Source organism: Falco cherrug, chromosome 3, assembly GCF_023634085.1.
Source record: "Falco cherrug isolate bFalChe1 chromosome 3, bFalChe1.pri, whole genome shotgun sequence".
Lineage (NCBI taxonomy): Eukaryota > Metazoa > Chordata > Aves > Falconiformes > Falconidae > Falco > Falco cherrug.
The window spans coordinates 28,282,086-28,294,835 of NC_073699.1; the positions used below are offsets into that span (position 1 = coordinate 28,282,086).

Consider the following 12,750-nt stretch of genomic DNA (forward strand, 5'->3'; position numbering starts at 1 on the left):
CTCAGGAGCATCTTATCAATGTTTATGAATAACTGATGGGAGGGTATAAAGACGACAGAGCCTGACTCTCCTCAGTGGCGCCCGATGAGCACAAAATGAGACACAACACATTCTGTGTAAACAAAAAGCAGTTTTATTGCATGGGTGTTTGAACACCGGAGGAGATTACCCAGAGAGGTTGTGGAGTCTCCAGTCTTGTAGATTTTCAGCACCTTACTGAACACGGCACTGCGCAATCTGTTCTAGCTGACCTTGCCTGAGCAGGGCAGGGGTGGACTAGATCTTCAGTGGTGCTTGCCAACCTCACCTACTGTAATTCTGTGATGTGGTCTTATCAGTTCTGAATTGAGAGGACTAATCACCTTCCTTGACCCCTTGGCAATGCTTTTCCTAAGGCATGCTGTTGGCCTTCTCCGCTGCAAGGACACATTGCTGCCTCATGCTCAACTTTTCCAAAAGGACGCCCAAGGTCCTTTTACTGCAAGATTGCTTCCCAGCCAGTTGGCCACCAATCTGTACTCTACATGTGGTTATTCTTCCTCAGATGCAGGACTCCACATATGCCTTGGTTGAACTTCATGACGTTCCCGTCTGCCCATTTCTGCAGTGTATCGAGAGCCCTCTGAGTGGGGACCATATGGTGTATGAGCCACTCAGTTTTCTATCACGAGCAAACCTGGTGAGGGCGTGCTCTGTCCCATCACCCAAGTCATTAATAAAAATGCTAAGCAATATTGGTCCCAGTATCAACCCCTGGGGTACGCCACTACTAACTGGCCCGTGGGTGGACTTCATGCCACTGGTATCAGGCCTTTGAGCCCAATCAAGTTCACTTGGTTTTCAGTCCACCTGACTGTCCACTTACCTCATCTGTACTTCATCAGTTTGTCAATGAGGATGCTGTAGGAGACAGCATCAAGGGCCTTGCTGCAAGTCAAGGTACACAACATCCACTGCTCTCCTTTCATCCACTGAGCCAGTCATCTCATTGTAGAAGGCTGTCAGGTTGGTGAGGCACCACAAATCCAGTGACTACCCTTAGTCACCTTCTTGTCCTTAATACAGTTTGCTCCATCATCTTCCAGGGCGTCAAGGTCAGGCTGACTAGACTAGCTCCCCGAATCCTCTTCTTGCCCTTCTTTAAGGCAATGATGTTTGTTTTCTTCCAACATGTTCGCTTGTTGTTCATTTTCCTTAAGTTCACTGAAATTCCCTCCCGCTTTGTCCTTGGGGGGACACTCACCCACACCCCCTCCTGCTCGTTAATGAGAGTTACTAGCTCTTTCCTGCATCTGCTTAACTGCCCCTTTTATAAGCTCTTAGCTACCACATCTCCTCTGCTTCTGCCTAGCTCTCCGCTCCTTCTTCTCCCCAGTCCTCATGATCCTGGAACTCACCACAGGCATTGCTTTCTCACACAATTTCATTACTAAGTTTTATTTGTCCATTTTCAAATGGTATCCATCAGCATTTCAAGATCTATGTTAAACTCACTAAAGTATTAGCACATTGCCATTTTAGATACTGCTGCCGTGCAGCCGCTGTCTCCCCATCTCAGATTTTTGACTACAGACATGTAAATTTTGACAATCCGATTATGTCTGCTTTTCCTATTAGGACACAAATGATCTGTTGTTATTATAATAAAAATAAAATTCCCATACTCCTCATCCTAGAGTAGACTACATTGTTTCTTCCATAAATTACTTTCTACCTTAATCACCTGGCACGCTTCTCAGAAACAGAAGGAAAATTTTCCATTTCTACACAGTTCAAGCTGTTCCATTTGCCAGAAATTTTTAAGAACCATAGAAATATAATAAACTGTAAAAACAGAAGGGTTTGGTTCTAGCCTTTCTCTATCAATCAACCCTAACAGACTAACTCCCACCCCCTGTATCCAAAGTATCTCTCTTCACCACTAGCCAATGGTATCAGACATCAGCTATTCCATGGCTGGTCACTAACATTTAATATTCTATAATCTTCCCTTCCTTATAAACAGCAATTCTGCCTGTTCAGCCACAGGTAACTCCAGCCTGGATGTACCACTGAAAGGAAATGCATTACAGCCGTTTCCCTCAAGCCCACAGAGTGGGCCACAGTGGAGCAGCAGTTGTCCTGCCTATGGAAGTCCACACCAGAGCAGATGCCCACGCTGTAGCCTCTGGAGAACCCAAATCAGACCAGGTGGATGTGCCCTGAAAGGCATGTGGCCCATAGAGGACCCATGCTAGACTAGGTTGATCCTGAAGGACTGCAGCCAGTGGAAGGAGCCGTGCTGGAGCAGGGGAAAAATTTGAGCAGGAAGGTGAAGCCAAGAGGACCTGTTGTGAGCTTACCATAACCGCTCACTCCCTAGTGCCACTGGGCAGAAGGAAGGAAGCTGGGAATAAAGGAGCGAAGCTAAGCCTCAGAAAAAAAGAAGGGGAATAACTTGTTTTATTTTTTGTCTGGTTCTCACCATCCAAATCTATTTTAGTTGGCAAGAAACGAAATCTTTTAAGTCAAGTCTGTTTTGCCTGTGGCAGTAATTGGTAAGCAATCTCCTCATCTTTATCTCACCCCGTGAGATTTTTCACCTTGTTTTCTCCTGTCCCATTGAATAGGGGTAGCAAGACTGCAGCTGGGTGCATATCGGGCAGTAAGCCAAGGCCAACCCACCACAGCCTCTAGTGAGAATATCCCATATTCAAACTTGTGTCCTCCACTTATCATATTACCACGTACCTCACAGGTGCTCAGGCACATCCAAAGGCTCCATCTTCTCTGTATCCTCCGCTCAAGCAGTTGTAAATACCTGTACCACCTGCCCCTTGCTTTCTCTTTTGTCTCTTCCCCAGTATGAAGAGACACAATTCTCCTAGAGTATGTCAGTGTCCCACGCTTCAGCCCCCTGAGAAGCCTAGGTAGCCTCCACTGGACTTCCTCCACTGTGGTACTCCAGGGAGCCCAGACACAACCTCGTAAGTGCCAAATATTGGGGAAGGAGGGCTACCTGCTTGCTAACAACATCCCAGGAGATGGTTGGCCTTTGCCACAGGTACAACTTGTTTTCCACAAGCAGTCTCAGGTCCTTTCTGCAGAGCTGCTTCCTGGCTAGTGAGCCCCCAGCCTGTACTGGTGCATAATGGTTATTCCTCCCCAAACGCTGGCCTTGGCAGCTGTCTTTGCTCAAGTTCACGCAGTGCCTGTGAGCCCGTTTCTCTCCCTATATCCACATCCCTCTGAGCAGCAAACCTGTCTTTCAGCTCACTGACTGCTGCCCTCACCTTGGGGGGTAGTGTCATTCTGTTGTCCAGCTGCGTCTTGTTTCCATTCGAGAAGAATCTAGTGCTGATGTGCAGGCACTAGGTACCTTGAACAGGGCAAAAATAAACAGCACAGCAGCTTGTACAGTACTTACTGGAGTCCTAAGCTTTTATACTGGACTTGTTTGTAGGAAGGCTTTGAAAACAAAATCGCTAGAGAACAAAGATGAAGAACACAGACAACAGTTTAGCCTGATTCCTTCTGTGATGAGGAAAGCAGGATTAAATGCTTCCATTGAACAAAAAAACCCCACCCCTCTTTACCAAGTAGTTTATCTCAGGTACAGTGGAAGGGATGGAGTTGGGTGATAAACAGGAAAACCCCTTCCACTTCCTCACAAATTTTAACAACCTGGTCAATAAAGCAAGCGGCTGTTATCTTCTGTAAGGAAGTGACAGCATGGGAGTGTGAGCACAACTGACCACTTGATATCACTCTTTCCCCTCTTACCCATAAAAAATAGTAAGAACAGAAAACAAATTTTACACAGTAGTACTTTTTTTTTTTTTATAGACTTCAGACCCCATGTCGTTATCAGTAGCTAGATACAACTCCTGCACTCAAAAGCTAGTCTTCTAATGATTAGATCTTAATGTTGACTTATCAAAGACAACAAATTCCTCAAAAGTGCTTCTGGTCCATGATTAGAGATTCTGTAATTGAAAACTCTATACTGCTTAGATTCACAGTACTGGTATTTTCAGTTCGGGACCAAATCAGAAAAAAATCCAGTGGTTACAGTACTCCAAATGCTAATTTTGACAAACCAGTGCTCCTCCAGTCTCAGTCTTACTTCAAGTCGGTTTTAAAAGGTACTGCAGTTTTTACCAAGTACTTAGCAACTGGAGTATGTAAAATACTTGTAATAGCTGTGATAACTGCTACCAAAATAAACAACCCCTCTCTATGTACATATGTTATATTCCCTGTATGGCAGAAAGGATGCAGTCAAAATTAAAAAGCGAGCACCTAATAGTGCTGTATTCAAAGCCATAAAGTAGCCTCAAGCTTCAACTGACTGAAAAAAAAAATTCAAAAAATCCCAGGTTAGCCTAGCTTGTTAGCATTCTAGGTTACTCCCATCTTGCCAATAACTGTCTTTTGTTTTCTTTAGAGTCAAAGATACAAACATGAAAAACATCTATACACAGGTTTGGTGGCCAAACAACATACTCGAGCATTTCTGCACAAAGCAAAAGAAATACCTGCAACTCTTAAAAGTATTTGTGCTGAAGTCAACTGTATTTCTGTACCACTGCATGCAGGATGCAGCATCGGCTTTACGACTTAATACATCGCCTCAGTTTAAACACAAGTATTTACAGTTATACGTGCTACAAGAAAGTGACACATTTGCACAGGTATGTTTATTTTTTTCCTGTGTTTACAGTGCTTCAACTGTAATTTTAAACCATTCAGAAAGCACAATTTCATACCAATTTTACATACTTTACATCACAGTTCAACAACGTTAACACAATTGTATCTACTAAATCAAATAAACAAAATGGCCATGAACATTTACACTATTCTTCTGTAAACAAGTTTTTTTAATAAACAATGGTAAATGTAATTAACACAGACCACCATACGAAAGAGGAATGAGCTTTTCCTTAAATAAATCACTCTGTTTATAAATATTTCAGTTCTCTCAATATACATTTACAGACATAATTGGTTAAAAGCAGATTACCTACACTGTTCTTTTTAAAGAAAACGTCTAGAGATGGACCACTGTGTGTTAAATTCACCTAACATAAGAAGCAAGCATAGGATTAGTAGAGTGTTAGAAGTATTACTGTACTTCAACCTCAATTCTGTTTGTTTACACCAACACTGAAAAGATTGTCACGTTAGGGAACTTTTACTTGAATTCCAGCAAGTTACAATCAATCTTGTAGTACACATACGGGTAGTACTCCTGCTGACTGAGGTTTAAGCCTGGAATATCCATAGTTGCCTGTAAATAAAGTTTTGAAACCAGTTACGCCCTTACAATTCAGACTCCTGTTCAGAAGTAGATGAAACATTCATATGTTTTAGAAGCAAACAGTCTAGGCAAGACTTCAGGGCTTAAATTTTCATGTTCAAGTAACCGTTCAAGCAACACACAAAGATAGAACTTTGACAAATTAATAGCAGTAGTTTTCAAAATGAAATACAAGTGCTTTTTCAAAATCCAAGTAGTTTTGTATCAGTAAATCCTCATCTGTTGCTGTAGTAAACACACTGCCACTAAATGGAAGGCTAAGTACTGCAATTATGGTTTACTACTTCTAAACAGACAGTTTATGAAAAGAATGTTACAGGGTGCTGAATGATCCAGGAAGTTACATGAAGTTCAGCATGTTTAATTTTCACCTTAATTGCCTCACATCCCCCTTTCCCAAAAAAGGCCTGGAAATACTTCGGAAAAACATCACATTGAATACAACATTAAGAAAGATTATTTTTAGCCTTTTTAAATTCAGATAAACTCACTGTATGGTCTATCTTTAGTTAATCTTTAACCAGGAAAAGCACTACTTTTCAATACAAAACAAATTAGTAAAATAAGCCTCCCAGCAAACCAGTTTTAAACATGAAAATAACGACTTCTACAGATGGAAAGGGTGACTCCATCTTGACATCAATTCAGCCTCCTTCAGCAGAGAAGGACAACTATGTTAACTTAAAAACAATGATAGCAATGCAACCAAAAAAAAAAAAGTTGTTTCAGTATTAAGGCCACTGTTACTGCAGACTGTGGACAACTTGTGTATTCCTTCCAGACTCAGAAAAAGACACATGGTCAAGTTCCTTAAGTCTAATTTCAGATCAAAGTTGACTTTGTTTGAATTCTTTGAGGATATGAGTTATGTATGCAGTCTATAAGATATCCTCCCATCAGTAGCAAGAAAGAATGCAGTAAGAAGAAATTACATGAGACACTTATACCAGACAGCTCACCAAATGCATTGGTTGCAACTTCAAAAACCATCTACTTTGCAAAAATGTAAAATACAATTTTTATAAAAATAGGCATTTTTATAAGGAGACAATTTTCTGTACTGTAAGAGAACTATGGACAATATGGAGAAGTGTAGCTTTTTAATAATGCCAATAGACTGCTTTTTTGTTTAAACAAACTGAACCTAATATTGAAGGGGAGTAGCAGTTACAAAAATACTTACATCAATGATAGCTGCTGCACTGCTGTCAAGGTGTTTGTATAAGTCATACAAAACCTCCCTCAATTTCTTCATTGTTTTCTTATTAGGCTGAAGCAGCATTGCCTGGAAGTTAACTGGCAAACCATACCTGAGGAAGTCAAGCAGAAAACTATGAAAATGCTGAAATAAGATTTCTTTTATTATTCAGAATTTTATTTTGAGAAAGAATCCTATTGCTGAAGAGGGAGTTCTGCTCATTTTTATTTTGGCAAGACCATTCTGTTTTGTAAAGATTGTAATTCATAAGGTATCAAATAAAGGACAACTTGTTTCTTCAGGTTTTAAATAACAAAACATAAGTGTAAATGCTTTTAAAATTATTTTAAATCCTTGAGTACTTAGCACAATTCTCAAAGTTACCTGAAGTCTTGGACTGTTTCGAACATTACAATTATTTTACTTGCAAGACTTTGCTTTTGCCACTAGGCGGATAATCTAGTCTCTACTCAATCCTCCTTTCTAGGTGTGCGGAAACAGTTGCTAATATTCAAATCAAGTTCAGCTTTCTTCCTTACTCAATTTTTTCATCAAAATAATCCCACAGCAGCTAAGAAACAGGCTAGATTACAAGTTAATGTGGTTGGGTTTTTTTTTTCTTTTTCACCTCTGGTTGTCTCCTTTATAAACAATATTTGATATTAGTTATCAAAAAGACTAAAAAAAACCCCTTTCCATTTTCTAAGACAGAAGTCCTTCCAACTCTAAAAAAATCCAGGTCCTTCCTTCTGCAGAACAACTACAGCTGTTCTTAAGTCAACTTAAAAACTACACTTCCGGATACATATGAAGAAAAGAGCAGCAAAGTTTTACAGTTAGAATATTCAATGGTTTAATACTGAAAAGTTTAGATGGCAAAATTCTTAGAAAGCCACATTTTAAAGAAAATGCATATATTTTAAGATGTCAAGCTATACTACTCAAAGCCTGAATACTTTTTATTCTGAACTATTCATATTTCCCACTTAAATAGAAGATACAGTAAGGTCTTCTTACAAGCACCTCAAAGCAAGCTAAGAATCAGCAGAAATGCCTTGCTGCAACTTACAGAGTACCCATAATTCCTAAAGCACTGGTGGAAAGACTATTCAAGGAGAAAGATACACAGTTATCTATCTCAAATATTCCACAGCTGGCAACAAGAGTTACTGCCATCAGCTATTCTTACTGCCTACTTCCTTGTTTCCCCCTTCCTAGAGAAGTGGCATCCACACACCTCGGTTCAGTAAACCCAAGGTAGACAAATTCTTACAAAGTCTAAGAAGAAAAGCACAATTCAGGTCTACCTCATTACCTTAAAACAGATTCAACAAAAACTCGTAGTGCTTTCACATGAATCCATGCAATGAAAGCTTCACTGAAATTAACTTTCAGCCACCGAACCAGAGGGCCCTGTGAAAGGGAAGAGGGGAAAAAAATTATGTTATTCAAACTTCAGAAAAAGATCAGCACATTAAGCATGTTTGAGCAGATATTCAGATATTCAATATCTGATATACAGATATTCAATATCTGTACTATAATACAGACGACTTAGAAGGCAGAGTTCACTATGGACATAATGGCTCAAGGGTGTTTCAATACTAAGTAAAGAGAAATTTAATGAGAATTCCGTTGTCTCTTCAGTATGATTATTTCATTCAAATGCTTGTCTATTTTCAAACTTTAATATATTATCAGCTGCAACGTTAGCACTTGGTTCAACACAGTAGGAAGCATTTGCGCTACCAGGAACTCAATTATCTCTGAGCAGATTAGCTGCATAGCAGGCTGACTACCTCACGTCATCCTTGCAATGCTTTCTCAGAATCACAAGTTCATGAAATGGTAAAGTAGCAATAACAAGTCTTAGATGTCTCATGTTTCTATAATGACTAGTTTATACCAACTTACAAACTGTTTCTTCTTGTCAGTTGACAGTCTATTCATTTCTTCTTTATCTGCTTTCATCTCTTCTTCATTATACTGGAAATCACGGACCATAAATCTGCAGGTGAAATTGAATAAAATCAAAAGTGGCTATCTAGAGATCCTTCAAAGCATGAGAGACAGAACACACACAAAACAAGCCTTACTTATATTCTCTGGCTTTATGCTTGAAATCATCCACCGCCTTCCTGAACAAGGTGACATTACAAAGGTAACTGTCTTGATCCTCAAAGAGTACACTACACAGAAAAAAAACAGCAGGTGTCAGAATTAATAAGGTTCAAGTCACCACAGATCTGATGTACAGTAGCTTAAGCTGTACTTTATCATTACTAGGCAAGAACAAAAACGTAGATAATCGGATGTGATTAGTTCCCAAACTAAACGCCTCGTACAGAAAGTAATTGGAACTTCAGCAACTGCTCTTAATTACTCCCTTTGTAAAGGCTGGCAGTTTCCATTTCATATTGAGAGACCTCACCACTCAGAAACACTTCATACATGTCTGTGTATTTGTTCAAGTTATAATTATTTTACAGAAAAAGGAACTAAAGCTGGTTTAATACTGAAAAGTTTGGACTACAGAATTCTTAGAAATGTGTGTTTTAAAGAAAAAGGAAAGGGATTTAAAAGAGAAAAGGACACAAATTAAAGACATAGGCTGGTAAGAAAGAGTTTCTTATGCTGTAAAGTCAACGCCTAGATTTACTATTTTATAGTTTAAGACAATACTGCTTATTTTGAGACTTCCCCTTAGGAAAAAAGTATGAAGAGATTTAGACTGTTCCTCAGTGTCAGACTGTCTTCAATACAAGCATTATCCAACAGTTTAACAAGATGCCTCTTAAGGTACCCCTAGGTCATGGTTTCCCCATAATTAAGAACTATTAGCAGATCTCCCACTAGGCTTAAGTTGATGCAACTCAAATGTGAAGTTAACCAGAAGAAGTTCAGATTTTTTAACTGGCATAAAGCTGGTAATTTTGATCTACCTGATCAAAACCCTCAGTTAAAATTAATAATACATCAATTCTCTGTGCTACACATTGACTTTACTTTCAACGCGGTTACAAAACGGCTGAAGTGGCTTAACAGTACTATCAAATCCAGGCCTCAGTCTTGCCCATCACAGACACGAAGCACCAGCTTGGTACCAAGGGGCTTTGTTAGCCCAGAAGAGGCAAGTTACTTTTCTTTGCACACAAGAAAGCCATCTACACTTTCAGGTCTTCATTTTTGAACAGCCCCAAAAAAGTATATGTAACTTGCTTCAAGTCTTCTGAAGACAGGCATAAAGCTTACAGGCTAGCAGCTAGTATTTGTTGCTGAGCGCTACCATGCACTAGCTTGAAGCTGAGTGTGCCTGGCCTGAACTAGATTAACTTTTCAATTCTTTTACTTTCCCCACCTAAGTTAGTTTGATAATTCTGTTAACCCTAGAGTATAAGTTCCTTTGAATCCTTCCTCAACCACAACAAAATTATTTGATCAGATAAAACCATAAAGCTAGACATTCTGACAAGTGTTTGACCAATCACTAAAATTCAAAGTCACTACAGATAAAGAACACTTCCAAAATACAGCACATACAAATATGAGATGTAGCATTTAACAACTTACTTGCTGGAACGTGGTACAACCATCTCTGCTAGAGTTTCATATTGCTTAACCCAGTCGTTATAATTTAACCTACAGAACACACGGGTTATGGTTAGACTTTCAGTACTGCAGTAAGAAATCTTAGATTAATGGATCAAGTTTTTCCAATAACACTGAATGACTAAAAACATTTAATCATCACCTACACCAAACAGGTGTAGGTTGTCAGAATTACACAAGACATCAGGGACAGTCCTCGTGCTGGTTTTATAGTCTATTTAGCAATAATCTTAATGATAGCAAAAGTAACATACTTTATCTTCAGTCTTCATATAAGTTTACAAGCATGAAATTTTTGAACTCGAAGAACTGTGAAATTATATTAGTCATCATTAAGTGCAGGGGACCAAGTGGACTTAACTGTCTAGGTTTATCAGAAACTCCTTGTATAACTCTGCTCTTCTGAGTTACTAACAGGAAAACTTTTCCCACAATTAAAGATGGGTTCCCCAAAGTCCTGCATTTGTCTGAAGGACTGAGAATGTTGAAAGCCCTGCCTTTCTGTAGCTGGTGGCGAAGAGGTTCCACCCTTTCAACACCAAAACAAAGTCAAAGGTAAAATAACAGTTGAGATACACTAACCACCTGTTTTCTGCTAAACCAGGGTTCCTCAAACTTTTTAACCAGGGGGCCGGCACGCGGGTGAAGTGGCAGGCAGTCATCTGCGGCTGCTTGGTTTCCCCCCCAACCCCCGGCGGGGGGGTCTGTAAATACCGGGGCTGGATTGAGGATGCTGGGGGGCTGTATGCAGCCCGCAGGCCGTAGTTTGAGGACTCCTGTGCTAAAGCCACTGCAAAACTGTTTTGCCTTCATGTGACAAACAGCCTACCGGCCATCTTCACAAGTTAGAAGCTTTCTTTGTTCACAGCTCCAAAAAGACAGTCTAGTGCCATTTTCTCATTTTACAATAGTCTTCAGGACATCTGCATCACCATTTCCCTTGGCCAAGGGAAAAGGTGGGGTTTTTTTGTTTAAACATTTCAGACAGGAACAACCTGTACCCCAAAAAACCTCTGACATGACATAAGCAGTGTTCCACTGGTAGAGACTCACCTAAGTAAAAAAACCAGTGTTCTAGTAATCTGAAAAAGCACAGAGCAAAGCAGTAAAGAGTTCACTTTGCTCACTAAGGGCTGAAAACCAGCATAGTCCTAACCAGGATAATTAAATCATTAAGCCTTCTAATGTAAAACAAGTCATGTTTTTGCTCAGTACTTACTATTTTTGTAAGTAACTTCTGCAACATGACTAGTCACCAACTAATATTAGAGATATAAATCTAATCTCCAGTTACTTAAAGAAATTCACGAGCACTCAGCATTTCTTATGATGAGTTCCCATGAACAATGGAATACAGGCACCCAGGCTCATTTGCCTCTACTAACCATTCAAACGTTTGTGTTTGTTCATCCAAGAAAACTCCAAATAAATTTTGATGCCCTTTCTTAAATTTTACAAGGTTGTGGGATCTCTCATTTGATTCAAATTTCTGGTTTTATTCTGCTCTTAGGACAGACAATAAACTTACTTCGGAACAATCACTAATAACGTGACCAAATATTCTGAATCGAGTACAAAGTCCTCTTTCTTTACAATATCAGCAAGACTTCTGGTTAGCAAGCTTCCCCTGCAGAAAAACAAAGATAACCAGAGTAAATACATATTTAAGAACTGAATTAATCTGGACAACAGTTTCCAGTGCTTGACAGTACAATATTTTCTAAAATGTATTTTACCTAAGCATTTGCTATTAGCAGAGCAAACAAAACATCCTCATACGTATTTCAAATCTTACTGTCTAAAGTCACTGAAAGTTTTTATCAGTAGCTCCACTGCTGTGCGCCATTTCCATATTCCCAATACCTCACTCATTTAAGAAGCCTTTTAAACTCTCTTAAAAAGCGCTTTAAAAACACAACAACCATTAAAATCATTAATTGTGAAGACTAGTATATGGAACCCAACTTACAACTAACCTACTACAGACCTACATACAGAACCTCAATAAAAATCCAAAGCAGCTTGTTACCTCATATTCACAAAAGACTAAGAAAATACACAGATTTAATAGGGCTTAGCTGACAAATTACCACGGCTTAACACGTAACTTATGGCTCACTCATAAAACGGGTATCATCAGTATGACCCATGGCTCTGAATCGGCCAGCAGGCTCGTACCATTAACCGTAATGGTAGGGTTGGGTCAAATTAATCAACCATATTTGCGCAAACTACTGTACGTCCACTGGATTTCAGATAATCATCACAGGTACGTGACAAGACAGCATGCAGTCCTTGTTTAATTTATTATCTGCATGTATGCAACAGCTGTCTCTGCTGGTTAATTCTGAGGGAAGAAATCCAGTAATATTGACATGCTTGAAACATAAATTGCAGAAAAGGGAAAGATTACCTTGTTTAGACAGACACTGAAGTAGTAGTGTTACGCACGATTTTAACAGCAAGCTTCTCTCAAAAGCTCCAGCAATTTGTACTATTTGTACATGCTTTTGTGTATTTCATATTTGCTTATCAATCACAAGTGAGCTATTACCAACAAGACAGCTGGTAATAAACGTGCTTTTATGACAGCTGCTATTCAAGATTGATAAACACCTTAAAAATACATCAAGCTTAGAGC

General features: G+C 39.3%; 1 protein-coding gene across 4 annotated transcripts in view; it reads right to left on the reverse strand.

Annotated features, from left to right (window-relative positions):
• Positions 1-4,657: 4,657 nt before the first annotated feature.
• The window catches only part of ATP6V1C1 (ATPase H+ transporting V1 subunit C1), a 162,800-nt gene continuing 154,707 nt past the window's right edge, over positions 4,658-12,750 (reverse strand). For all 4 annotated transcript variants that reach the window (XM_055706341.1, XM_055706340.1, XM_055706342.1 and 1 more), the window contains 7 exons: positions 11,638-11,736; positions 10,071-10,139; positions 8,597-8,689; positions 8,415-8,508; positions 7,816-7,913; positions 6,486-6,612; positions 4,658-5,272 (listed from right to left, as the gene is read on the reverse strand). In XM_055706341.1, the coding sequence (XP_055562316.1) occupies positions 5,177-5,272; positions 6,486-6,612; positions 7,816-7,913; positions 8,415-8,508; positions 8,597-8,689; positions 10,071-10,139; positions 11,638-11,736 (676 nt within the window). In that variant the 3' untranslated portion in view covers positions 4,658-5,176. The remainder of the gene's footprint in view (positions 5,273-6,485; positions 6,613-7,815; positions 7,914-8,414; positions 8,509-8,596; positions 8,690-10,070; positions 10,140-11,637; positions 11,737-12,750) is intronic.